The following is a 27,872-nucleotide window of genomic DNA, read 5'->3' as shown; positions in this document are numbered from 1 at the left end:
ATGTGACAGGTGCAAGTCATCTGACCTCTCAAGAGCCTCAGTTTCCATCAGAGAAAATGGGGATGATATTTCACCATTCATATAGCGTTATTTACCATGCCTGGAACTCTGTAAGTGCTTAATTTATGTTGGCTTTCTCTTTCTTGTCCTCCCATTCAATGCTTGATAGACAGCAATGTGCCTCCCCCCCAAATACTAATTAAATAACTTTTCTTTCTTTGTTTCCTTCCTTCCTTCCTCCCTCCCTCTCTTTCTCTTCCTCTTCTTCCTCCTCCTCCTCCTCCATCTTTTGACGTTGTCTTAAGGTGGCAGGGAGAGTATTGCCAGAGGTGTCCTTTCTTTTTATTTTATTTTTTAAATTTTATTCATTTATGTATTTGACAGAGAGAGAGACAGTGAGAGAGGGAACATAAGCAGGGGGAGTGGGAGAGGGAGAAGCAGGCTTCCCGCTGAGCACGGAGCCCCATGTGGAGCTCGATCTCAGGACCCTGGGATCACGCCCTGAGCCGAAGGCAGACGCTTAATGACTGAGCCACCCAGGTGCCCCCAGAGGTGTCCTTTCACAGCAGTCCATGGGGTGACTCATCCCCTCTGTAAAGTGGATAGGATTTCCCAGGGAGTCAGGGCATGGCTACTCTGTAGTTTCCTGTGGCTGCCATAAGAAATCACCGCAAATTTTGTGGCTTAAAAAAAACAAAAACCAAACCCTGGGAGAGGCCCAAAGTCCAAAATCAAGGTGCTGGCAGGGTTGGTTCCTTCTGGAGGTTTGAGGCAGAATCTGTTCCATGCCTGCCTCTCACCTTTGGTGACTGCTGGCGACGCTTGGCATTCCTTGGCTTATAGACGCATCGGTCCCTGCAGACTCTGCCTCTGTCCTCACATGGCCTTCTCCTTGTCTCCTTTTACAAGGACACTTGTCACTGGATTTAGGGCCATCCTGTTACTCCAGGATCATCGTACCTCAAGATCCTTAATTACATCAACAAACGCCCTTTTTCCAGAGAAGGCCATAGTCACAGGTTCCAGAGGTGAGGACTTGGACATATTTTTGAGGGAGCTACAGTTCCGCCCACTGTAGCTCCCTCTGAGGCCGGGCCCTCCTGGGCAGGCGCGTGGGTGGGGCAGAGGTTCAAATGGATCTTGTCAATTTTCTTTCTAATCTTAAGGCAGGTGCTGACCATCCCACTGGTAATTCCCTTCAGGTAAGAGAATCAAAAGTAGTTTTGTAAAGGCTGTTGCACCTCAGAGCTCACTTATCCCCACCCCTACCCCACCCGAAAAACAAGGCGGGAATTGTGCATCCTTGTGTTATAGGTGGGGAAACTGAGGCAGAGAGTGGCTGACTCACTCAAGGTCATCCAGTTCTTTAAGAGCCAGGACTTGAACCTTACTTTCTCTGCCTTTGGCGCAGCTTCAGCCCATCAGACCACACAGCCTCTCCAGGCGAACCCTGTAAGAACTGAGGACCTCTTTCCTCGCCAGTTCTTAATCATCTTACATTTGTGGCTTTATTAGCTGCAAATTTGTGGGGTTTTGTGGCTTATAGAGGAATTTATTGTTCCATATAAAACTTTTTTTCTGGCTTTCCCTGCAGAACCACTAATGACTTCTCACAGGCAGAAAATCGAGCTGCCCAGCGAGTTTGTCTTGTGTCCTAATACCATGACATGTTATTAATAGTTCTTCCCGGTACAACATTCCCTTTCCCATCGCCCTGGTGTTTGGGGTGGCCAAGGTCACCATTCTTGTCACTGGCAATGGGGCCAAAGCTTCTACTCTCAACTTCCACTGCTCCCACAGGCACCCTGGGCAGCTGGACTGCAGTGGGTGCCGGGGGGCGGGGCAGGAGGTTAAGGGAGTGGGGTGGGGAGTTGGGCACTGGTGACACCCCGTGGGAGCCACTTAGCAACAGGTTCTCTGGCAGACACCATGGAGAGGAAGTGAAGTTCAGGTCTGGTCCTTATTATCTGTGGGAAGGAGGAGCTGGTAAGAATCAATAATTACCAGGGGCGCCTGGGAGGTTCAGTCGGTTAAGCGCCTGACTCTTGATTTCGGCTCAGGTCATGATCTCAGGGTCCTGGGATGGAACTTCACTTTGGGCTCTGCACTTAGTGGGGAGTCTGCTTGAGAGTCTCTCCCTCTGCTCCTGCCCCTGCTCTCTTTCCCTCAAATAAATAAATCTTAAAAAAAAAAAAGAAACAATAATTACCACTCTCTTTTCTGTTTCTTTGGATTTTCTCATTCCGTAAATATTTATTGAGCTGCTAGTATGTGCCAGGCCGTCACTCTGAGCACCAGGGAAACATTTATGAACAAGAAGATTGCAGCCCCTGCTCTCACAGAGACTAAAGAGTTCTAGATCAGGAGTCCTGACTTCTTTTTAACTTATTACTCGTGTACTGTAGCCAGCATTCTGACCTCATCTCCCTAGCTCCCCAGGATCTGACTGCTTCTTACCCCTGGACTGCTACCGTGCTGGCCCAAGCCAACACACTTCTCTGACCTGGTCATTCTGCCTTCATCCTTGTCATTCTACAATCTATTTTCAACACAACAGCCAGAGGGATTCTTTTAAAATACAAATTATATCATGTTACTCTTCTATTCAAAACCCTCCAGTGGCTCCCCATCATACTCTGGAAAGACGCCAAAGTTCTACAAAGTTCTGGAAAGAAGCCTACAAGTTCCATAAGGTCCCAGGTGATGTGACACCCTGCTACCTCTCTGGTCTCACCCCTTCCTCAATCTACTCCAGGCACAGTGGCCTCCTTGGATATACCAGATGGATATGCTCCCACCTCAGGACCTTTGCACCAACTGTTCCCTTTGTCTGCAGTGTTCTTTCTACAGTTATCCACCTCCTTCAGGACTTTGCCCACATGTCACCTTTTTAGCGAGGTCCTCCCTGATCACCATTTTGTGACACTTCCTATTACTCTCCATCTCCCTTTCCTACTTAATTTTCTCTGTGGTGCTCACTAATCTGATATTGATTTTATTTATTTATTTATTTATGTAGGTTATTTGTTGGTTTTCTCCCATCTCTCCATGAGTTTTGTTTTTTTTTTTTTTTTAAAGATTTTATTTATTTATTTGACAGAGAGAGAGACAGCCAGCGAGAAAGGGAACACAAGCAGGGGGAGTGGGAGAGGAAGAAGCAGGCTCACAGCGGAGGAGCCTGATGTGGGGCTCGATCCCGGAACGCCGGGATCACGCCCTGAGCCGAAGGCAGGCGCCTAACCGCTGCGCCACCCAGGCGCCCCGAGTTTTGTTCTTTTTAAAAAGATTTTATTTATTTGACACACACAGAGCACAAGCAGGGGGAATGGCAGGCAGAGGGAGAGGGAGAAGCAGGCTCCCTGCAGAGCAGGGAGCCCAATGTGGGACTCGATCCCAGGACCCTGGGATCATGACCTGAGCTGAAGACAAACCCTTAACTGACTGAGCCACCCAGGCGCCCCACTCCATGCGTTTTTGTAGCACCTGACATGGTGCCTGGCACGGAAGGTACTCAATAAATATCTGTTGAACAAATGGATGGATTTATGGCCACTGCCTAGTCCCTGTTCCTCTCTGAGCTTCAGTTTCTCCACCAGAACTGTGAGGGCAGTGGACTATCCAGTCTCTAGGATTCAACCCAGCCCTGGTCATCCATACTTAGTGTGGTGTGAAGTCTCCAGCCCAGATCTCTCCTAGTACAGATGGAGAAATTGAAGCCTCGAACATGGGCTGAGCCCACTGGGATGGTCCCTTATCCTTGCCTTGGGGCAGGGTCCCCTCCCCATAAGCCCTGTGGTTGAAGCCCAATACCCTGACATTAGACCAGTGAGTTGAAGTCACTAGGACAAATCCTCAGGCTGCATCCTGCTTGGACCAGGGCAGTCTCAAAGCCTTCAGGTCCCCTGCATTAACGGGCCCATGGCATTCAGGTGAGGGAGGTGCTGCCTCGGGGTCTGCCCACATGGAGAGGACGGGGCCCTATTGTACCATTCCTAAGTGTGAGTAGGGCTTTTCTGGGGAGGGTGGTGAGAATATGAAATGTCCACACACCTTCAAAGAATGTGGAAGAAGTCTTGGGTGGAATACGATGATGGTCTTTGGAAGACAGTCGTGCATACCTTACGCTCTTCAGCTGAGAGGACACGGGCCGAGGGAGGAAGGAAAGGTTGTGCTCCAGCTCAGGGTGAGGAAGGTTCCTTAATCTGCAGGGTGACGTCGGGAAGCCCTGCCATTTGCCTGGTCCGGGCAGAAACTGGATCCCCGTCCGTCTGGAGTCTCAGAGAGGAGTCCCGTGTGGGAGCAGATTGCACTGTTCCATGCCTCCCTTCCAGGGCTGGGCTTCTCTGATCCCAGGTGCTTCATGAGGGCAGGAAAGCAAGTAGTAGCCCTGTCAGAGGCCGGCAACTTTCATTACAACTGGGGCTGCTATCACTTCGGCTATTTTCTCAATTTTCTTTCTGGCAGGGACGCAAGCGTAGGTGGAGGGAGGTTAGGAGGAAGGCGTGTCTGTGTCTTTCAATAGAAACTGAGGACAATTTTACTAATTGCTGCATTTATTAATGGGTGGCCTTTTATGTAGGTTGTTTAGAAGGTAAAACAATGCTGTTAGTCATAAAGTCTTTGTTGGTTCCTGGCTCGCCAGGTCATCTGCCCCGGGCATGTGGAGTCAGATAGAGATAAAGGCTCAGTCTGCAATACGGGAAGAGCAATTAAGTCACGTATTTGTTGCCTGCCTTTGTTTACAGGCCTTTGAGAGAAAAATGGCTCAGAGTTTACAGTCAGGAACGTCTGTGTTTTGTGTTTCACACTGGGGGGCTAGGCTCACCCACATTCCTCCATGTGCCCTTATCTGTGATCTGAAAATAAACACAAATATTAGCCTTGAGAATAAAAGTGTAAGCGGAAGCCCAATTAATTATATTAATCCTCCTTTATTGTTGTGAAGAGTAGATAGACCCACTTGTGTGTCTGCTGTTGCAGTGTCTGATGAATAGAAGTGTCTGTTCTGCTGTCTCGTGTCTAGTAAAAGGAAGAGGGGGAAAGAATTGGCATTATTTTTTTCCCCTTTCTTTATTTATTTGTCAGAGAGAGAGCGCAAGCAGGGGGAGAGGCAGGCAGAGGGAGAAGCGGGCTCCCGGCTGAGCAGAGAGCCCTATGTGAGACTGGATCCCGGGACCCTGGGATCATGACCTGAGCCGAAGGCAGATGCTTAACCGACTGAGCCACCCAGGCGCCCCGAATTGGCATTATTTGAATATCTACTTTGTGCAGGCTCTGGACCAGGTGCACAGAGAAGCTTTATGTAATGGGCATCCCTAACAGACTGAGCAAAGTTAGTGACTGGTTCAAGGTGATCCTGTTGGTACACAGAGGACAAAGGTGTTTCTACCCTAAAACGCGTAACACACAAATAGAGATCTAGCCTCATCACCAACTGGCTTTTACATGCTTGTTAGCACCCAAAGAGACCGCCGCGGGAGTTTCTTCCCCTGGGAGGAAGCCTGGTCCTCCCCTTCCGTTTATCCTCCTTCCCACTCGCCCTAAAACTTTTTTCTCAGCCCTGCTACTTGAAGCCTGGCTAGGAAACAACTCTGGGTGGACTACAGAAAACATGTTAAGCCGAGAGCCAACAGGCCTAATTTCAGATCCAGGCTGTGGGATTGGAGTGATTTACTGCCTCTCTTGGAGCCTCCTTTTGCTCACCGATAAAAAGACGGGGCTAGACAAGATGATTGTTAAATCCTGCCATCTCTGTGCTCTAAATCCATGGGGAGGCTCCCCAGAGATCTCGGGAGTTGGCCATTTCTGCACAGCCAGATGGAAAGGAGAAAACTGGGGAGGTGGGTCCTTGAGGAGCTTGGGGCTTGGCTTACCTGTTTAGCTACTTTTACCGATTGTGTGGGTCTACCATCCATTTTGATTGGATTTGCCTGTAAGTGGCTGAGCAGAGGAAGGGGACTATTAGCCATAGATAGCTGCAGCCTCTGGACTGAATCCTGGCGGAAGCGGAGAATGGTAACCTCAGCCCTTCTCCGCGGGTTCCCAGCTCCTGGGAGTGGCATACAGAACAATGAACTCTTCCTGGGCTTCTGGCTGATTCTGGGCTATTTAAGATAATGGACTATAAAGCCAGGGATGAGTTTTCCAGCTGAAGTTTAGGGCACCCTACACCACCCTGCAATGGAGGAGCCAGACCAAATGAGCTTGTGCCAAGACTCTGCATGATAGCTTCTAATCCCAAGGGGCTGAAACACTGCCCTAGTGCGGCCAGCCACAAAGGCCAAAGCAGTCTCCATCACCAGGCCTTGACAGTAGCTCAAATGGTCATCCTTGACAATGACTATTCACATATGTGGCCCTGCGCCTGGGCTTCGGGAGACCCAAAAGGGAGCCCACATGCTTCCTGTCTCATGGGGAAGACGCTACGTACACGGGTAACCCCATTCTGGACTCAAACTGCCTGGGCTTCAGTCCCAGCTCTTCCATTCTGTGCTCAGATTGCCTCTGTCTGTGCCTCAGTTTCTCACATGCAAAATGAAGATGATAGTCGTATCTGCCTCAAAGGGTTGCCACAGGAGTGAAATGAATTAATATATGTTATATATATATTAATATAGATAACCCAGAATTGCAACTGTTCCATAGTAATTACTATTATTATTATCATCATTATTACCACCACCACCATTATTTCCACTCTAATGCTAAGCATGTTTCTGGAGAAAAGCACCAAGAGAGTGAATGATTCATACTGACTGCAGGCATGGGGTTGGGTGCACAAAGGAAGGTATATTTGAGCCAGATTTCAAAAGGGGCTGGGATTTCGACAGGTAAGGCTGGGGGGAAGGGCATCCCAGGCTGTGAGCATGAGGGACACAAGGAAACACATGAGGCAACACACGAGGCCGGGAAGCCATGCGGGGCGAGCTGGTAGATGGCGCGGAAGATTACATGCGGCATCAGAGCCCACTGACGAATTTGAACTTTGTTCTGTGAGTAATGAGGAGGCCTTTTCAGATTTCTCAGCAGGAGAGTGACGCAGGCAGCCCGGCATTTTAAAAAGATCTTTCTGGCAGATGCGTATCAGCTCCGAGTGTGGACTGAGGACTCGCGCTGCCAGGGTTCACATCCCGGCTGCGATGCTGAATTAGTTAAGGTAGCTGAATTGTGTGACAGATAGGCCGAAACATGTACAACGGCTCAAACACAATCGAAGTTTATTTCGGGATCATATAATAGTCCAAAGCGGGTGTTTCTTCTTGGCAAGTGGCCCTCCTCCATGTGGTGACTCAGAGACCTGGCTTCTTAGGATCTTGCCATCCCCACAGCCTGTCTTTGGCATCCAGCTCGTGGAAGGGTAGACCACGGAGGAGACAGGCTGGCTATTTAAAAGTCCTGCACTAGAACTCAGGGGATGGGGTGACTGGGTGATGAGCGTAAGGGAGGGCACTGGGTGTTATAGACCACTGATGAATCACTGACCTCTACCTGTGAAACTAATACTGCACTATATGTTAAGTAACTGAATTTGAATAAAATAAAATTTGAAAAAAATTTTAAGAAGTAAAAATCCTGCACTAAATGTAGGACAGATCGCTCCTGCCCACCTTCCATGGGAGAGCACACCTACCACAAAGGAGGCTGGAAAACACTTTGGCCGCATTCCTGGCTCTTCCTCCCATTACTCTAGGATGCTGCTGTCCAACAGAACTTTCTGTGCTGATGGTAACGTTCTAAATCCTGTGCTTCCAATATGGTAGCCGCTTACTCCATGATATTTTGAGCACTTGAAGTGTCACTAGTGAAACTGAGAGCTGAGCTTTGAATTTTACTGACTTGTAATTAATTTACATTGAAACAGCTTCACGTGGCTGGTGGCTATGGTATTGGGCTGCGCGACTGTAGAGCAAGGAGAGGGTGGATTTCAGTGGGCAGACAGTGGTCTCTGGCACAGCCGTTTAATAACTGGGTGTGATTGGGCAACTTATTTAACATCTCTGTGTCTTACTTTCCTCAACTGTAAAATGGGTATAATAGTGGTATCCGCCTCTTAGGCTGATTTGAGGATTAAGAGATCATTCAGGCACAGCACTTAGTGCCTGGCCCATAATCAGCACTCAACCAAGGTTATCCTGGGGATGACTTGGAGGCAGGGACTCCAGTTAGGAGAGTATACAACAGTCCAGGGAGACACCCCTCCAGCCTCACCTCCAAATACTGCCCTCTGCTCAACGAAACTATGCCACATGTCCTCCAAACTCCACGGCACATACTTCCTGTAAACCATTTCTCTCTCTGCTTGAGCCACCTGTCCTTCCCTTTTCTCTACCTATTGAAGTCCTACCCTGCTGACAAGACCCAGTTCAAATGCCACATCTCCACGAAGCCCTCCTGGTCTTCCCAACTCCGTGCGATCTCTGAAGGTCCAGCACCTGCCACATTATGCCGAGGCCACTCATCCGATTGTCTTGTGCATTTATCCCAAATGCACTGCTTCTCATCCATCTCTTTACCTTCCACTTTCCCCAGCAGAATTCTCTACACATTTTGAGCAGGCAACAAACATCCGTTGCACTGAATTGAATCCATGAGGGGCAGAGGGAGTTGCAAAGACATGTTCCCTGGACCGTTAGAGCCAGAGATTACATCTACACAGCACCATATGAAGCAGGACTTTGCCAGCTACCCAGGTCGTTGAATGTGTGTAGATGTCTTAGTGTGTAGTTTGCAGTATTTCTTTTGACATTTGCACAGTTTTTATTCTCCACATTTCTCTACGTCCCAAAAATGGCCTTTTAGCTCACATGCTTTTTACTGTGTGTCTTTTCCCACTGTCTGTTAGGCCATTCCTGGCAGAATTCCTGTCCAGAAACCGCCAAGGAAGGCTGGAACTACTCAGTTTGGCTGCTTGGACATGAGTCCGGTGAACTGTAGAAGGGCTCGGTGATAGCAAAATCACTTCCCGTCCCCTGGTCTCTGGGGCCCCGGGCAAGCCTCACAGTGCCCCTCAAGGTTATCTAGTGCCTTCTCTGACATCTGCCTCAAAATCTTAAGGATGTTCTGCCAAATATCCTAGATCCTCTTAAGAGTCCATTAATGCTTTTCATTAATCAATTTATCTAGACCTTTTCATGCATTCATTCAACAAATATTTGTTGAGCTACTGTTCTGTGCCAGTATTTTTGGTGGTTAGAAGATGAAACTTTTTCTCATAGAACATATTGATATCTGACATGTATGTGTTTATTTTCTTCCCAAGAATGAAAGTTCCTTGAAAATGGAAAGCAGTGTCTCTTGTTATCTATTGCTGCATAAGAGGTCAGCCCAAAACATAGCGGTCTGAAACAGTCATGTATGATTTCTCATGCATCTATGGATTGGCTGGTCTTGCTGGGGAATTTTTCTGCTGGAGCCTTCCTCTGGGCTCACTCACGAGGTTCCAGTCAGCCAGAGGTTCAACGACAGCCAGAGGCTCTAAGAAGCATCATTCACATGTCTGTGAGTGGGGCCGTGGTGCTGGCCTTTGGCCGGTCCCCTCCACATGGCTCCTCCACAGGGGATTAGTCCGGGCTTCCTTGCGTGGTTGTGGGAATGTTCCAAAGGAGGGCACAGGCTGTGAGGCCTCTCGTGACTTAAGAGCAGCTCACACCATGTCACCTCTGCCTCATTGTGTTGGCCAGCGCCAGGCACAAGCCAGCCCAGTCTCAGGAGTGAGGATGTAGAGGCCACTTCATTTTTTTTTTTAAGATTTTATTTATTTATTTGACAGAGACAGAGACAGCCAGCGAGAGAGGGAACACAAGCAGGGGGAGTGGGAGAGGAAGAAGCAGGCTCCCAGCGGAGGAGCCTGATGCGGGGCTTGATCCCAGAATGCCGGGATCACGCCCTGAGCCAAAGGGCTTAATGACTGAGCCACCCAGGCGCCCCTACAGGCCACTTCTTGATTGGAGAAGCCACAAAGGACTTGTGGCCATGTTTCTTCTCCTGCTTTATTGAGCTATCCTTGAAATATTGGTGTCAGTTTAAGGCATATAGGCTGTTGATCTGATACACTTCTGTACTGCGAGATGAGAAGACCTGTGACCACCTTTAATCTACTACACAGGGTAAGGGAACACGAGTGATGGGCTGTATTTATTAAACAGAGCGATCAGAAGAGTCCTCTCTGATGAGGTGTTATTTGGGCAGAGACCTGAATGAAGCGAGGGAATGAGCCGTGCAAACATCTGCAGTGTTCCAGGCAGATGGAACAGCGAGCTACAGCTCTGAGGTCAGGCCAGTGCGGTTCTTTGCATTGACGATAACACCGCGATATGAAGGCTTTAAGGGAAGGTGCTCTTCTGTTACTGATCCAGTCCTCCTTGCGCGACAGTAAAGAATTCCTGAACGGGCTGAGTGAAGTTAAAAGGGGGACCCTTGATTTGGAGACACTGAGATGTGAGGATGAATCCTTCATAAAATCTAAGACCAGTAAGAGTCCATCTGAGTGGATCGAGTTTTGAGTCATTGGAGGGAAAGGTGTAGGATTCACGAAGGAACGGAGCAGAGCAGAGCAGGAGGGTTTATGCTGTAATTACCCAAGATCACCATGGGAGTCTGAGTGTAATCGGGTAATTAGTGTGTGTTGGGGGGGTGCAATTATCTGGCTCACTGGCTGCCAGACGGTTGTCACTGCTCTTCTGGCCCTTGGGCCAGGTTTCTGGCTCTACCTGTGGCCTATTAAGTGTAATGACCCTGTCATGTAGGGGAACCTGTCATTATCTCTGTGTTAACAGTAGTATTTACCCACAAAACCTGCCAAGTTACTCTGTGATTAAAGGGCCTCGGCGTGGTCCCCTGCCGTGGCATTGGATAGTCCTCTTGTGAAAGTGGTCAGGGCAGGGATGGCTTGAAAAGGTGGAGAGAAGTTGGCCTGGGGTCATCCTGGGGGGTCAAGAGGGACACTGTACCTGAGACTGTACCACAAACTTCAGCCACAGGAATCTGGAGACACCAGGGCAACCCCCACACAGTCAGGCACATTTCCACCTGGGGCTAACTCATTGGCCACTGAGGAAAACAAAAGTCAACTTTAAAATCTTGAAGGTTAAAAAAATATAAATAAAAAAGTGAAGGTTGAGGGCACCTGGCTGGCTCAGTCGGTGGAACGTGCAACTCCTGATCTCAGGGTTGCGAGTTCGAGCCCCACCCTGGGTGTAGAGATTACTTGAAAGTAAACATCTTTAAAAAAGTAAATATTAAAAAATCTTGAAGGTTGATTATCTCCTCTGAAGTCTCTCATAGTGGTGGTAGGGAGGGAATCCTGGCACATAGCATAGAGCAGAACTCAGCAAAGTCTTCCGTGGCTCTTACTCCCTACTCCCCAATCACCTTGTACTGTCTTCCCCACAACGCAAGCACCCCTCTCTTTCAGCAGGGCCTCCCCTGCCTTTGGAGCTTCTTTGTCACAGGCGGTTCCAAATCTTCTCTAATGAAAATCCGATTGGCTCTTGGTCTCGTGCATTTCTCCTCTCCCGTTACCCTGTCGTTGCGACAAGGGCACAAACACAGAAGATCCCTTCAGAGCGTGGAAGGAGCAAAGCTGTGATCACCTGTGGGCCGACGGTCTGGCCCGGCCGCCTGAACAACACTGTGGGGAGCGTCCGCATCCATATACCTTTACGCCCAGGGGTGGACTTTTCTGTACGACAAATCCCTGGACTTGGGGTGACTGGGTATGAATCTTTTAATCTGAAAAGATAGTGCTGAATTATGTCTAAAAGATTATGCACATTTAAACTCCTGCTAATCATGCGTTAGAATGCGTGTTCCCCGCTTCCTTTCCAACTTCGGCAGCTACTACTTTTTCCTTTAAGATTTTATGTATTTATTTGAGAGAAGAGAGAGAGAAAGCACGAGTGGGAGGAGGGGCAGCAGGAGAGAGAAGCAGACTCCCCGCTGAGCAGGGAGCCCCATGCGGGGCTCAATCCCAGGACCCTGGGACCACGACCTGAGCTGAAGGCAGACGCTTCACTGACTGAGCCACCCAGGCGCCCCTAGTTGCTACTACTTTTTAAAATTGCCTCCATTGTTTGCTGATTGTACGTGTGACACATGTTCATTGTAAAAAAAAAAAATCATGAAGAAAAGTGTAAGAGAAGATAAAAACTAGCCATTCTGCCACCACCCAAAGATAAGAAGCACTGATCTTTCTGATAGACAGCAGAGGCAACAGCTAGCCAAAGTAGTCACCTGATGGAACCTTCTAGAATCCCAAGGGCTCTTGACAAGGTGGTAAAGATGACCTCATTCTCTCTTCCGTCCCTTCCCCAGGCACTGATGTCTCCAAAGGCTTGAGGTATTTTCCTCAGCCAGCGGGGACTATTCCTGAAGGAGTCAGTTCCAGGTATCCATATCCCTCATGGGTCTCCTCAAAACAGTTCTGCTGCCAGGAAGCCTTCAAGCCGGAGGATTTGTGGAGTAGGAATGGAATAAGAACATTCCAAAAATGTGTTTCCAGGCACTGACAGCTGGATCTGACAAATTGGAAAACTCATCTCTCCGGCCAATCCCAGAGCCAAGTTTGTGTTTCTCAGGGGCCCTGACATGCCCCGTTAAGCCACCCTTCTAATGACGGCTCTGCTCTCCATTCCAGAGACCTGAATTATAATGAGCTGCAGGAGTTCCCTGTCGCCATCCGGACGCTGGGCAGACTGCAGGAACTGTAAGCTCCTCTGCTCGTTTCTGGGGGTGTCCTCTTCTCTCTTCTCCCAAGGGAGGGGCTGCGGCCGCTGGCCCTGGGCCTCCCTCACAGCCTCAGCTCCCGTGGTCCTTGTAAAAACTGGGGCTGCGTGCCCTCCCCGGCCCCCAGCGCGGGTCTGAGTAGTCACAGACCTCATTAGTTTGGCATGGAGCATTTCTGAGCGGTGTGTCATCAGCAGAAATGGCCGTGGGCCCTTCCAGCCCAGAGAGACACATGGCACATGCCACCTCCTGGTAGGCTGGGCCTGGCACTGCCCCTGCCTTGGTTGGGGTGCATCCAGAGATGGATGAGGAGAGGAGCTGGGGGCTGGTTAACGGGGTCCGTGCTCAGCTCCTGATTCCAAGGAGGAGATGAGAAGCCGGATGTGGTTCCCCACGGATACCACTTCTTTGTATTCTGTTTTAGCGCTGACTGTGCCAAGCACTATGCTTGCTACTAAACACCGGCAAGGAGTCAGTAGTCCTGGGCTGTCCCTGAGGATGCTTTAGGCCTGTCAGGGACCCGGGCAGAGCAGCTTAGGGTCGGTGTATAAATCCAGCCCTAATTGTATAGTAGTAGCTAAAATGACTGGGAATCCAGAGTGACATGGAAAGAACATTGTGGACGAATACATCAGAGATTAATTAGCCTTACAGGGTGCATGGGATTTAGGTGGCCATGGTGGGGGAGGAGGGGAGGCGTTTCAGACAGAAGAAGCGTGGAGAGGTAGGGATTGGAAGTTGAGTGGGCAGAGAGATGACCACAAGAGAGACCAGCCTTACTGGAGGAGAGGCTCTCCAAGAACAGTAGCAGATCTGTTGTTAGTAAAGCGGGACCAGGTTAAGGGAGCCTGACATTTCTGAGCAGAGCCCCGCACTTTCAGGCAGCCTAGCGTCTTTACTCAAGCTACCACCTGAAACCTGCAGGACCAACTCCCTGACACCGCCACCCCCGTGAGAAGTCGGGCGGTATGGATGCCTGGTGTGTAGCACATAAGGAGTACCTGGACCAACGGGGGGAAGGGTCGGAATGAGAAACTGTCTGAAGTCCTCTACTGCTGATGAGTCACCAATGAGTATAGGGCTGGGTGTGTCTGTCTCTAGGTCTCTAGGTCTATTGAGAGAAAGGGGCTTGAGGGCAAGGCCTCTAAACTCCTAAATCTCCCAGAGCTTAGCTCAGCATTAGACACAAAGGAGGAGTCCAAAAACATGTAACGAGCAAATTAACAAAGGAACGAGAGAATGGAGAGAGCGGCCTAGGCAGTGGCATGGGCTGGGGTGTCTGGGGGGACCTGTGGGGAGAGCGTGAAGGTGGCAATAATAAGGGGAGGGTGGAGGCAAGGAAGGCATGAGGAGACACTAGAAATCTCCAGTGAAAAAGAGGGTGGCTGGGAGGGGCCTGCTCAGCCCGGATCATGTGCTTCTCAGTCCAACTTTTATCTTCCAGTGTTCGCCCCAACTAACCAAGCTTATCATTCCTGGCTTCCAGAGCCCTGAACACTGAGCAGCTTCCTCCCTCCTCACTTCCGCATGCAGCCACCCAGTCCCTCAGCAGCCACTGCGTCTCCCCCTCCTGTCGCTGCCCTTCTAGATTCCCTAGTCTCCATGCCTGGAGGCCAAGCCAGCCTCCATCTGGGGGACATCTCTCAGCCCTGCCCCCCTGCGTCCTGAGGCTCCACGTCTCACTCCTTTCACAAGAGTCCGAGAAAAGGATGGGTATGTTAAGGAATGAAGCAGACACGTCCCGGGCAGGAGGTGAACCTGGCAACCCCGGGCTGACGTCTCTTTGGTCTTATGGCCTTTCTAGTCAGCTTTCCAGAAGCTTCATGGAATTCCATCTCTCCCTCTCTACACCCTCTCCAAGTCCTCACTGACTCGTGGTGTTGTCTTCCAGGGGGTTCCATAACAACAACATCAAGGCCATCCCAGAAAAGGCCTTCATGGGGAACCCTCTGCTGCAGACAATGTGAGTGCTCACTTCTCCCGTCTCTTGGTGCGGAGCCGCGTTTGGGGGTGGGGGTGGGGGCTGGGGAGGCAGGACTCTGGGAGGGGGTGCCTTCCCCTAGGTGCTCGTTCCCGAGCTCATGGGTAAGAGGACAAGGCAGAGATTGGCCTGGGTCCCAGCTCAAAGGACCAAATAACTAAATTTGTTGTTTGGGTCTTTTTCTTCCAGACACTTTTATGATAACCCGATCCAGTTTGTGGGAAGGTCAGCATTCCAATGCCTGCCTAAACTGCACACACTGTAAGTTTTGTCCTCCCCCCAGGCCTCACTCCTTCCCGCGGCCTCCTGCCTCCTGCAGGTCTCACACCTGCAGGCACAGCCCCCACTGCAAGGCCTGGGCTTCGGGGCTGCAGCCTCTGCTCGGCTCAGGCCTATTCCCAGCTCTGGCTGCACTGAACAGCCTCCCTTCGGCCCCCTGGGGCTTCTTCCCAGATCCCAAATGAGTGAGAGAGGGCCCTTCTCCAGAGCCCAGGAGTTTTATCTGGCCTCTTCAGGGTCCTGCTGCGGGGAGCTGTTCCATAAATACTTGCCGAAGGAACCGGTGACTGGGATAAGGGCCTGGTTCTCCAGGGGCCTTGGAGCATGGATCCCTCGGCCCTTTGCTGCACCGTTATTGCTTCGGGCCTACGGTGTTCCCTTGTTTCCTTTCTCTCACTCTTTTCATTCTAGCCCAAGTCCCACTTCTTCAAACATCTTCCACGGATTATATGCCACATATGGCATCCCAGGAACATATCTAATGTCTCCAAGCACATACTTCCCCTTCATGTCCATGATCACATTTCATTGTCACTCTAACCGTGTGAGGCGGTGGTGGTAGCACATTTTGTAGATGGATAATGAGGCTCCGGGGCTCTGCTCTGCCTTGAGCTGGGACCCTCGACTCCAGATCCAAGAGGCTCCTTTCTGGACCCTACACTGCCTCCTTGTGGTCTGGCAGGACCTGTTTTTGCCCTGCTCCTGTTGGGTCCCTGTCCTCACCTTACCGGTAGGGGATGGCGGGCAGGGGAAAAGCCATCAAGTCTAACGTGGTCTAAGAGAGAGCTCGTGGGGAGGTTGTGATAAAGCTTTAGTGGATGGCGATCTGGGGGAGACCCCATCTCAGACTCTAATAAGCAAACTCCTGCAGCCAAGAACTTTTTCAGAAGTGCCCACGCTGGAGCCTTTTAGACAGAGGCTGTTCCCATGTCCCTGGCCTGTATTTTTTTGTTTGTTCATTTGTTGTGTTTTGCATGCTGGGGCCCAGATGCCAGTTTGGGGGTTCCGTCGTTGGGGCTCTAGGGGGCTGGGCCAACTTAAGGAAATGGAGGTTTGGACCCTGCTGAGCCAGGCTCTGCCCTGAGTAGCTGGGGTTTTTTGAGGTTGGGGGGAAGGATGACATTTCCCCAAAAGATAGAGACTCGAGGGGAGATCAGTGCTGGGGGGGAGCCCAGATATCGAGATGCTCTGACCCCACCCTTCAGAGTTTGTCGTGTCTGTTTCCAGATCCCTGAATGGTGCCACGGACATCCAGGAGTTCCCAGATCTCAAAGGGACCACCAGCCTGGAGATCCTGTGAGTGACTACACTCGGCCTCCCCGTCCTCTGTGTGCCTGCTCCCCCCCAGGAACTGTTCTGTCCGCCCGTCCCCGGGGGCCTGCCCAGATCCTTTGCTTGCCCCTTATCTGGCCTGCTGCTGCTGCTGGCTGCAGCCTGGTGCAGAGGTCACCCGGCTCAGCCCCAGGGACCCATGGCCACCTCCTGCTGTGGCACAGCTGCAGGCGAGGCCGGGGTGGCAGAGGGTTTGGGGGTGAGGAGGCTGGGCTTCTCCTGACTGTGCTTGGATTTTTCGGGCATGATTTCAGAGTTCCTAACCCCAGGCCATGAGTGTGCTGAGGACCTGTGACGGGGGAGAAGGGCTGTCTAAACACATCTCCTTTGCCTTTCTGAAGCGTGATTCCAACAAGGACTTTCTCATATGTTCTATTATTATAGCCTGTAGAGAGGGGGAGGGGTGTCAGAGCACAGTAGGCCCTCAACACTTTTAAGAGGATGAATAGAACAATCAAGCAAACACCCAGAGTGAATGTTAGGAAGCCAACCGGCCTGCCACACGTCACACAGCTCATTCATGGCATGGCTGAGACAGGAACTGTCTCTCCTCTGTGCCTCTGTTGTCTTCCCCTAGATTTGCTGGCATCCGGAAAATTTTCCATGAGGGAAGTAATAGTTCCCCAAGAATGACCTTGGCCTTGGGTCTTTCTTGGGACACCCTGTCCCCAGCCAAACCTGCCCCCACAGCCCTCTCTGTCCCAGCCCTAGGTCCTTCCCTTCTTTCCCACCCCTTCCCCCTTCCCCGGGGCACAGGGAGCAGACTCCACGCATCGTTCCCATGGCTCCACTGGGCTTGTTTTGTTTCATTTTTCCTATCTCCTCCCTGCCCATGGCTATACCCCCTCTCAGAGGAGGGCAGACAAGATTCCAGTTCCTGTCCTACATACCCCGTGTTGGTGGAGACCACTATAAGACAATGGGTGGGGACACGATGGGTGGGTGGGGTAGGCTGGGCAGGCAGGAAATGTCTGCCAGGCAGAGAGCCCCTGGGCTGTGTCTCTCTCTGTCTGTTGCCCACCCCCACCCGCCTCCAGGGGAGCTCTGTGCTCAGATGCCAGGCCTGCTCCTTTCTCTCCCTGCAGCCTCACCCCTGTCCTGTGCCTCCTGCCACTCCTCTTCTGTCAGCTCTATGCTCCCCTGTCAGTATCGGGCCTGGAGCTGGAGATGGGTGGCCAGGGATGGCAGGGCCCTGGGCCTGGTGCCAGCTCTGTCTCTGCTCTCTCCGCAGGACCCTGACCCGTGCAGGCATCCGGCTGCTCCCACCGGGGATGTGCCAACAGCTACCCAGGCTCCGTGTCCTGTGAGTGGCTCACGAGCATTCTGCAGTCTTGGCATTGGGCCCTTGTTCCCATGGGCTGGCAGGGGCCCTTCCTGCTTCTGTCCCACTGGGTTTCCTCTCTTTCTGGAGAGTGGGCAAGTTGGGCTTCTGCTGAGAACCTGTCCGGGAGGGACTGGGCTGTCCTCTCTTGGGGGCAAAAGGACAATGGCCTTTGGAGTCAGACCAGGGTTTGAGGCTCAGCTTTGCCGCTTACCAGCTGTATGAATTTGGACGTCTCAGGGCTTCAATGCCTCATCAGCAGAATGTGGATAAATGTGTAAGGGTTGAAAAAAATGTACGTCTAGCACACAGCACTAGCACATAACAGGTGCTCAGTCAGTGACCTTATTTATCTAGTAAGAAGAATATTAACCTCTTCTGGACCATGGAGGTAGTTAAGTGGCCTGTGAAGTCAAGGGGAGTTTTCTTCTCCCTCCTGAATCCAGCTGGAATCTGAGGCTCCTCCACACGGACCCAAGCCCACAGCTCAGGATGGGGAGACTGACCTGTGAGACATCGCACACACAGTAGCACTAGACTGGGTGTCTGGAGACATGGGCTCCGGACCCAGCCTTGCGACTGACTGGCAGTGTGTCCTTGGCAGGTTCTGTCCCCTCTCTGTGCCTCAGTGTCCTCATCTGTTAATGAAGGAGCTGGGCCAGATGATCCCTACGGGCCCCAGCTTATTCTCCCTGGGACTCTGTGCATGGGGACTACAGGTGACATTTACTTGGGTTGGCGTTGACCAGCTTGCCCAGTAAGGCATGATATGGTCCCTGCTGGCCATCTCAGAGCCCCTGCACCCTCTGCTCCTTTTCTCCTGCCTGTGCCCCTCTCACTTCCTGTCCGCCTTCCCCCAGGACCCTCCCAGGGTCCCCCAGGCCCTCCTGTGGGTGAGGCAGCCCTGCTGGAAAAATGCCACATCCCCTCCACCCAGGTGCTGCGGTGAGGAGTGGGACCCAGCAGGGGAAAGAGAAGAGAAGTCTCATTGTCGGGAGCTGTCAACAGCCACATCCCGGCAGGGTCCTCCCAGCCCACGGCTGCTTGACAGGAAGGCATGTCCTGGCCAAAATGGCTTCTCCTGGCTCCGAGCTTCACCCTCACTTGGTCTGTCTCTCTCTCTCTTCCCCAGGGAATTGTCTCATAATCAAATCGAGGAGCTGCCCAGCCTGCACAGGTGTCAGAAGCTAGAGGAAATGTGAGTTGGGGGGTCAGGGGCCAGGTGAAGGCGTGCAAGCCAGCCTTGGGGCAAGTCTGAGGAGAGGGGTCAGCAAGCACATTGGACAGTTCTCCCTCCTCTGAGCTTGTTGAATCTGGGGGTTAGGTCTGGGGGCTCAGCCGAGGCCTAGACAAGGCCTCCAGAGACCATAGATGATAGGTCCACACAAACAGGCTCGAGGTGGCTCAATGGGATTCAGGCACAACAATGAAAAGTAGTAGTGATTCAGGCCAGCAGAGGGCCAGGGTCAGTCATATCAGGGCTCGGAGGCAGGACACAAGTGTGTATGTGTCCATGTGCACACTCATCCGCAGAAGGATCCTAGGGTTCAAATTTGACAGGGAAAAAAATCCCTTAAAAAATGGTCTGAGCTCTATTCATCCAGCTTCTGTTTTTTCAAACTTGCTGGGTCTCCTGCGCCTCCCATGTCTGTCCCCTGCACCCGAGGCAGGGCAGCGCCTTTTGGGGCCCAGGCAGGATAGGGATGTGAGGGTCTGTCCTGTCTGTCTAGATGCCAAAGGAAAGAGGGTCTTCAACATTGCTGAGGCCCAGGCTCCATCTCCCATTCAGACAAGCAGTCCACTGAGCTCTGCTCCCCAGCTTGAGCCAGTCACAGGGTTGTCCAAGGGCGGGGCAGTGCTCTGCTGCTGGCCTAAGGTCTGGAGGACCCAGGGGTGAGGTTGGCTGGGCTGGGAGCCAGCCCCGGTGGGAACCCTGGAAGCTGACTCCCTTTTGGGCCACAGGGATGGTTTGTGGCTTTGTCTCCTGACCCACTTACCCAAGGCAACCGGATCTCCTTGTGCTCCCTTTAATTCTGGTGACTTCCGCGGGCTGGGCCCTTTCTTCCCACGCCAGGAGAAGTGGGGGGCTCTCCTTTCTTCCTCCTAGCGTGCAGGGGGCGTGGAACTGAGCCAGGGTCTAAGCCTATTGGCTCATCCAGTCTCTCTTGCTGCCCTAGCGGCCTCCAACACAACCGCATCTGGGAAATTGGAGCTGACACCTTCAGCCAGCTGAGCTCCCTGCGAGCCCTGTGAGTATCCTGCAGCATCCAGGGGTGGGCCCTATAGGGCCCCCGGTGCCCCTCTCCCAGGCGTGCTCCATAGCCATAGCATACGTGACAGTGGTATGCACAAAGCTTCCCTGCTCTGTATCCCTGCCCCCAGTGCGCGCGCGCACACACACACACACACACACACACACACACACACGCTCACACACATGCTCACACACACGAGGAGAGATGCCTCCCCTTCCAGATGGCTTCTGAAGCCAGTCTGCCAAATCCGTTTTTCTGTGGCCACAGCTAGGTTGGGAGCCTGGCAGCAGGTACCTTCCCCAAAAGGCTGAGGGTTCTGCTACTGGGGGCGGCTCAGATGGGGAGTAAGACGAGAACTCAGGATGGGAAAAATGAGTCCTCCACATGTCACTGGTCCCACCTGTGATACCCTCTCTGCCCACAGGGACCTGAGCTGGAACGCCATCCGGTCTATCCACCCTGAGGCCTTCGTGACCCTGCGCTCGCTAGTCAAGCTGTAAGTGCTCACGGCTCGTTCATGCCACTTGATAGAGACCAGTCAGGACCGCGGGCTGGCCAGGGGGGCAGGAGGGCCCACCCGAGAGTGGGGACATGCATAAATGTCTGACCACACATCCCGGGGAGGTGGCCTCCAGCCTAATCAATCATTCTGACAGTCCGTTTGACAGACTCTGGGGCCTGATAAACAGAAAGCCTGCCTCCTGCAAGCTCTGGAACATCATCTGCTAATGTTTGGCAACATTTTGGCTGCCTCAGCCCTCCTGGTGCCCCCGTCTCAGGCCCTCCCCCAGCCTCTACATGTACCAACAAAGAGGATGTTCGAGCCCGAAACTCCTTCACGAACTGGAACAGTGGCAGCAGACGTGGGAGCCAGGGTCTCAGCTCAGCAGTCCCCTGCGTGAGCAGTAACTCTAGAGGGCTGCCATTCTGCCGGGTGGGCAGAGAATCCCAGGTCCCCTAAATTACATAGGATGCAAACAGGGAGCATACAGTGCTGGCTGCATGATGACTGGGTCAGAGCTAAAAGGGACGTCTGATGGGGCTGCCACACACTGTGGTGCAGGTTGTGTACTGCACAAGGGCTCCCACCCAAGGGGGAGCTGACTGCTTGCATGTCCTAAAGGTGTGTCCACCCCAGTAGGACCCTTTTCTGATTAACACCCAGACTCCACGGGCTAGCTTCAGCCCTGGCCTTGGGAGATCACCCAGCCCAATCCCTCGCTTCACAGGGGAGGCCTCCAGGCCCGGGGGGGGGGGGGGAGAAGCTCACTCAAAGCAAGGCCAGAACGCAAGCCTCCCAGGCAGTTCACGGCGCCCCTTCCGTCTGCCACTCTCTGGGCTCTGGGCCGGAGCCTTGCAAAACTCGCACCTCGGTCTTCCCTCTCCTGTTTGCTCTACTCCTGCCAGATAGGTAGGGTGGATATTTTTATCCCTTTGAAAGATGAGGACATTGAAACTCAGGCAGATTTGTGACTCCCCTTGGTTATGCAGGGAGTCGGTGACAGCGCCAGGTTTCCTGCCTTTCAGGCCAGGCTGTTTCCACGACGCACAGTCTGTGGTCCTGGTGTTTGGTTTGGAGCCCTGGTTCCCTGCAGTGTGTCTCCAGTAGAAGACCGTGCATGTCCTCATCTCTGGCTACAAAGCCAGCCCTGCAAAACAGAATGGATGACCAAACCCCTGCATGTAGCCAGAGGCCAGCTCTGTCCAATCCCTGACTCTGGCCTCTCATGTCATCAGAAAAGCAGGGAAATGGGGGCAAGCAAGTACCGGCAGATGCCCTTGTGGGGTGGACAGGGACCCTTGGATGGGACTGGGACCTGGGCGCTGTGGTTAAGGGACTCTGTGACCTACGAATTGGGATGGCTTGACATTACCTTAGAGCAGTCCCTGGTATATAGTTGACCTCCAATATTTGATGAATGAATGAGTGAATGAATGAATGAGTGAGTGAGTGAGTGAGTTATGGGTGGTGCCTCTAGCAACCCTTGACCACCCTCCTCCCCAGCATGTAGTGCTCTCGTCTCTCTATGCTGATCTTCTGTCCTCTGCTCCTCTCCTCTTGCTTCCATCCCAGGCAGCCTGGTCACACCCTCAGCACAGCCCTGCCCCCTCAGCCATCCCACCGACTGCCAATAACCCTGACCATGCACTGTCCTAGGGACCTGACAGACAACCAGCTGGCCGCACTGCCCCTGGCTGGACTTGGGGGCCTGGTGCATCTGAAGCTCAGAGGGAACCCGGCTCTATCCCAGGCCTTCTCCAAGGACAGTTTCCCGAAACTGAGGTGAGGGCCTGGCTTTCCCCTACCCCTAGATGGGTTTGCCCCGGAGTAGCTGGGGAGGCTGTGGAAGGACAGAGAGAAAGCCACCGGGCTTCACCTTGAGAAAAACCTGATGGCCCAGAGGCATAGGGTTTGGCCACTATGGAGTGGGAAGGGCTCGTGCCTCCCCTTCCTCCTCATCTCCTTCACAGCGTTTCTCTCCGTCCCAAGCAGCAGCCCCAGGGGACGCTGAGACCTCCTGGGAGGGCAAGAGTAAGATGATGTGAAGGCCCCCCTGACCTCCTTGCTCCTTGTCCCCTTCAGTGCATGCAGACTGCCTGTCCTCCCTTGGGCAGCGTCTGGGCCCCTGTGGTCAGGGCCGAGCCCGGGGCACTGGGGAGCGGAAAACGAGCAGCCCAGCTGGCCCCCAGTGCTAATGACATCCAGGCCTTCTGCCTGAAGCAGCACAGCCTGTGTGGCCCAAGCCGCCTCCGCCGCCAGCCAACGAGATGCCTGCGGGCATCTGCCCTCGCCCTCAAAGGGCACACGTTCAGCTCTGCTGTGCCCGGGGGTGGGGCTGGGGGACAGGGCGTGGGTCCTACTGAGGGCGAGGGTAAAGCGAGAGTCACTAGGAGTCCCCGGCTCCTGAAATACAAAAGAAGAGTTGCTTGCTGGGAGAGCAGCCGAGCACCGGTGTGCTGTGTGATCTTGGGTGAGCTGCTCCCCACGCTGAGCCTATTGAGGGCACTCCGTAAGCGATGGAAAGTTTTTCTCTCCATCTCATTCACAAGATGAGTGAGGAAAAGATTGGAAGATACTCGGAGCCCTTCAGAGGCAGGAGTTGGGCTGTAAGATCCGTACAAAGAAAGCCCAGGGGCCTGCCTGCACAGTAATCAGGGTGCTTTGGGGTTGAAAGGCTGGTGCGGAGTGCCAGGTCCCTGGGTTGGCATTTTAACCATTCCTAAAGCAGCTCATTTTACCCCTGTGGCCCCTCGACCCCCAGGATCCTGGAGGTGCCCTATGCTTACCAGTGCTGTGCCTATGGCGTCTGTGCCAGCTTCTTCAAGGCCTCGGGGCAGTGGGAGGCTGAGGACTTTCACCTTGATGAGGAGGACACTCCGAAGAGGCCCCCGGGCCTTCTTGCTGGACAAGCTGAGAACCACTGTGAGTGATGGGGGCCCTGGCCAGGGCAGGTGGGTGGCTGTGGAGAGGAAGGTAGGGAGGAGACCTGGGGGACCCTGAGAGGGGCTCTGGCACAGCTGTGGAGGGAAACCCCAAGGGTGACCTGGGAGGTGAACTCTGCACCTTATCTCTCCAAGAACGTAGCCCAGAGGTGCTTGGGGAGAAGCGATGAAGATGGACAAGGACAGTAGTAATGTTTCCATATTCGCTAAGCCCTTCGCGGTTCCCAGGGCACTTCCCAAGCCGCATGTTGCGGAACACCGCTGCCCTCGTGGCTCACACGTTCCTTCTCCCCAGCTGCCCCCTGGCTACACGGGCCCTTCAACTTCAGGGCATTCGCAGAGAGGACATCCACTTTCTAATCCGCCTGAGCCAAGCAGGATTGAATTAAATCAATTAAATTAAATCTGTCTAAAAAAAAAAAAAGTCCCTTGCTATATGTCCTAGAGCCAAATGGAACAGAGTGGGGATTATCACTGTTCAGGTCATCCTGCCCCTCAGAGGCCACTAGGTGCGAGAGGACCTTGCTGAGAAGGGCCCCATGGGTCTGTTTCTGGAACAGTTGGGGTAAAGGGAAGGAGGGTGGAGGTAGGCAGCCGAAGGGACTCTAAGGGGTCGTCTGTCAACTGGTGTCTTAGATAAAGGGCAGAGAGGAGGCTTCCATCCCCCTCGCCTTCACCCCGCGTGACAGAACACAGGTAGGACTGGGAGGAAGCAACAAGGACCCCTCGTATCTGGATTTTGTTTTCAGTTTCTGTCTCTCCACAGTGGAAGCTAAATAGAAAACTCAAAACAAAACATGTAAGCAGAACATCTGGTGATGTAGACAGACCCGGGTTCTAAACCCAGCGACACCCTTTACCAGTTGAGCTGCCTGGGACAAGCTATTGAACCTCCCTGAGCCTTGTTTTGTTGATCTGCACAACGAGGATGATGTTACATGCCTCCTAGAGGGCAGAGCATGTTTGCTGGCGTGCCCGCTCTTACTGCTGGGACTGGGGGCCTCCCGGTGTGCGCGTGGAGGGAAGGTGTGTTGCGTAGTCCGGGACACAGTTTATGGAGGCCGGTGTTGCACAAGCAGTTAGGGGGTCTTTGGGGTCTCTCTCCAGACCCCTCCCCGGGGAGGGCGTGAGGACCCCGTGAGGAGCCCAGTGGCCAGGCTGGCTCTGGGCCGACAGACAGCTATCCCCAGGGGACATTCCCGGATGTCTGTCTGCTGTACACTCCCTCAGGGGGCTGGAAGGAGGAATGGAAACTTTCCTTCCTCAAGGTGAAACTTTCCACCAGGCTTAGGTCTTGGAGAGCCACAGGGCGTCAGAATCGTGGGCTGCCTGCCGCCGGTAACGGGAGCTAGGGCAGGCCCCCCCACTTCCTGTGGGAGCTAATAAGCCTTGAGGAAGAAAGCCAGGAGCTTCGGATGCAGCCAGATTTGATTTCCTCCTCGTTTGAAGAGTGGTTACTTAACACCTTGGCTGTGACTTTCCCAGCCTCAGACGGAGTCCACGGGCCTCACCCCTTGCGTTTCATTCATGCATTCTGATTTCAAAGAATTGCTGAGCTCCATTTTGGAGAGCCGGAGTGGGCAGGGAGTGAAAGGTAGAGAGGAGAGGAAATGCCAGGACTCTGTGGGCACACCTCGGCCTCCCGCCCGCCCTCATGGTGTCTGGGCCAAGGGCAGCTCCACAGAGCCTTCCTGCCTCCTGGGAAAATGCCCGACTGAAGGTGTTTACCCTTTAAGTGGGGAGGAAGGAAACAAACCACAGGAGTCAAAGATGGGGGCAAGCACAACAGAGTCATCTCTCCTTTATGTGTGCGGTGGAGGGCGAGCCCACAGGGCACTGTCCCTGAAGCCCGGGTAATGTTACAGGTGTCCTTCTGAAGAGAAGCAAGTCTCTCGTACCACTTAGGGCCTCAGACACATTGCCCAGTCTCACTAGAGAAACTGAAGTCTTATTCTTAAAAAAGTCTTTCAATGATGAATTTTGCCGCAAGCAAGAGTTTTGTCTTCATAAATGATAAGATGTGTGAGATGATCGTTTCAAAATTCTTGTAGAATTTAGGGATCCCCATGGTATCCCTGACACCCCTGCGGTTCACCAGCTCCGGTGTAAGAAACATCGCAATAGTGACTAAGAGGAGGAAAAAAATCCCACTTGATTCAAAGAAGTTACAGAGTTTCTTTAACAATGGATTTATCTTTCTAATCCTATTTTCTCAGGCTGACAGAACTGCAGGGTCTAGACTTAGAATGGGAAGGATCGGTAAATTGGATCTAGTCCAGCCTCCCACTCAGCATAGAAGTGCCCTTTCTCACACCTGGGGCTTTCTGCTCCAGCCCCTCTGGTGACAAATTATGCCCAGCTCGTGCATCTGTAAAGCTGCCCCCACCATCCCCTCCCCCCCCCATCAGGAAAGCATAACGGTTGAATACCTGGGCTCTGTAGTCAGACGGGGGTTGGAGTTCTGCCCTGTGGTGCACCGGCTGGGAGACCCGGGGCAAGCTGCTTCACTTCCAGGAGCCTCAGTGTCCTCATCTGTCAAATGGTCTCAAAGGACACCTGCCTTGTGAGGCTGCTGGGAAGATTAATGAGACCTGAAGATGACGACTCTCTGGGCAGAGCCTGGCACAGAGTAAGAGCTCAGAGACCCTTAGCCCTCACTGATACGTAAATCCGCTAGTTGGCACAGTGCGTCTGACCTGAGTACTTGATCCACTTCCGTCCCCCTAAGCTCCCCGAGAACAGGACCGTCTTATTCATCCTGGAGTTCCTCTGCACTTGCCCACCTGCGGATGACAGGCTTTGCCCGCAGCACTCTTGGACCTCAGGCCCACCCCTCTGTTGGTCAGCTCTAAGCTTGGGAGCTCGTTTGTGTTACTAAGAAGGAAAACTTCTCCATTTAGATTGTTAATTTGCCTCCTTCTACCAGCCATCCCGATTCTACACCCCCCCACCCCCGCAACAACACAGCATGTAGGAGCACAGTTCCTTTATGCCTGATGGGGCCTCAGCTCCTTGAGGACGGCCATGGTTTCCCCACTTACTCTTGCCTTGCCTGAGTTAATCCCCTAGCGGCTTTGCCCATTTCTCAAGCGTATGGCTTCCATTCACTCACTATCCCTGGCTTACCTCCTCTGAATACAGCCCAGCTCACTACCCTGTCTTAAGAAGATGTCCTTCCTGGGGCGCCTGGGTGGTTCTGTTGATTAGGTGTCTGACTCTTGATTTCGGCTCAGGTAGTGATCTCAGGGTCTTGGGACTGAATCCCACTTCGGGCTCCACGCTGGGCATGGAGCCTGCTTAAGAGTCTCTCTCTCTCTCTCCCTCTGCCCCTCAACCCCTGCTTGGGCTCTCTCTTTCTCTAAAAATATTTAAAAAAATAAAAAGATGTTCTTCCTAGTGCATGGCGTTCACAACTGGACAGGGAATTACAGTGGGGGACTGGCCGGTGTGGAGAACTGTTTGATTACCGGCTCCCATTGTTACCTCAACTCTAAGCAGCATGCACGGTAACTAGGCTGCCTGGAGAGGACACAGCATGCTGAGTTGTAGGATGAGACGAGCAAGTCTCAGATGAAAGTTTGCTGTAAAGAACAGACAATGCAAATAATCCGCACGTGGATAATAGGAACTGACTGAATGTTTATACCCGAGGGTACAACAGATGTGCAGGGCTGCTGGCATGGCCTGTGCCGAGCAGATTGAGTTGGGGATGACAGCTTAAAGAGGTGGGCATTTGGAGGAAGGTGGAACTTGACTGTCACCAAGACCTGGGCCCCAAGCCACTTTCTGGTCTCACCTCTCAGATGACCTGGATCTGGACGAGCTCCAGCTGGAGATGGAGGATGCAAAGCCACGCCCCAGTGTCCAGTGTAGCCCCATTCCAGGTGAGATGGGTGCCTTGGTGTGGGGACGGGGCAGGACCGGGGAAGGAGGGCCCAAGTATTTAGATGAGATGCCAGTTCAGGCAGGCATGTTTGTAACCATGCTTCTCGCACCTTCTCTGCCTAAGAGCCAACATTCTGGGGGGAAGACAGCCTCTTCTGGTGATTCCCAGGGAAGGAGCTGGAGTTCTTCCCTTGGGTGGCCGTTTGGAATAGCAGTGGGGGAGGAGTGACAGCAGGGAGAGGGAGTCAAAGCAACCTTCACAAATCGGCCAATGAGAAGTTAAACGTCCAGGAGAAAGTGTCTTTCATTGAAGAGAGAAGCAGGAAAGGATGTCTTGACCCTATTGTTCAGGGTGGAGTGTGGCACTGCTCTGAGCACTCCCTCAGTCTAAGGCTCTCAGAATCCTAGAGCCAGATGAGCCTCCGAAAGCTCACCTTCTCCATCCCTCTCTGCTCTCTTTCTTAAAACTCCTCGGGATGGAAAAACTCCACAGTACCCCTGGATAACTCCTTATAGGACTTACCAGCCCTTACAGCTGAGAAAGTCTCCTATAGAGTCTCACCTGAATCTTGCTGTAAAGAAAGAAAGAGAATTCTCTTTCCCTTCGATGCAATGCAGCCTAACGTGTTTAGAGTGAAGAAGCCCCTTCCCC

General features: G+C 52.6%; 1 protein-coding gene across 1 annotated transcript in view; it reads left to right on the top strand.

The window, feature by feature from the left end:
* LGR6 (leucine rich repeat containing G protein-coupled receptor 6) overlaps positions 1-27,872 on the top strand; it is a 118,558-nt gene that overhangs the window by 84,704 nt on the left and 5,982 nt on the right. Inside the window, exons 7-17 of the mRNA XM_045787893.2 lie at positions 12,635-12,703; positions 14,615-14,686; positions 14,894-14,965; positions 16,211-16,279; positions 17,547-17,618; positions 18,769-18,834; positions 19,814-19,885; positions 20,316-20,387; positions 22,050-22,175; positions 23,155-23,315; positions 27,139-27,219. Of these exons, the coding sequence (XP_045643849.1) occupies positions 12,635-12,703; positions 14,615-14,686; positions 14,894-14,965; positions 16,211-16,279; positions 17,547-17,618; positions 18,769-18,834; positions 19,814-19,885; positions 20,316-20,387; positions 22,050-22,175; positions 23,155-23,315; positions 27,139-27,219 (932 nt within the window). The remainder of the gene's footprint in view (positions 1-12,634; positions 12,704-14,614; positions 14,687-14,893; positions 14,966-16,210; positions 16,280-17,546; positions 17,619-18,768; positions 18,835-19,813; positions 19,886-20,315; positions 20,388-22,049; positions 22,176-23,154; positions 23,316-27,138; positions 27,220-27,872) is intronic.

The sequence above is a fragment of the Ursus americanus genome, chromosome 2 (genome assembly GCF_024610735.1).
Source record: "Ursus americanus isolate L20-20 chromosome 2, mUrsAme1.1.p, whole genome shotgun sequence".
NCBI classification, from domain to species: Eukaryota; Metazoa; Chordata; class Mammalia; order Carnivora; family Ursidae; genus Ursus; species Ursus americanus.
This window is presented reverse-complemented; position numbering and strand designations above follow the sequence as displayed.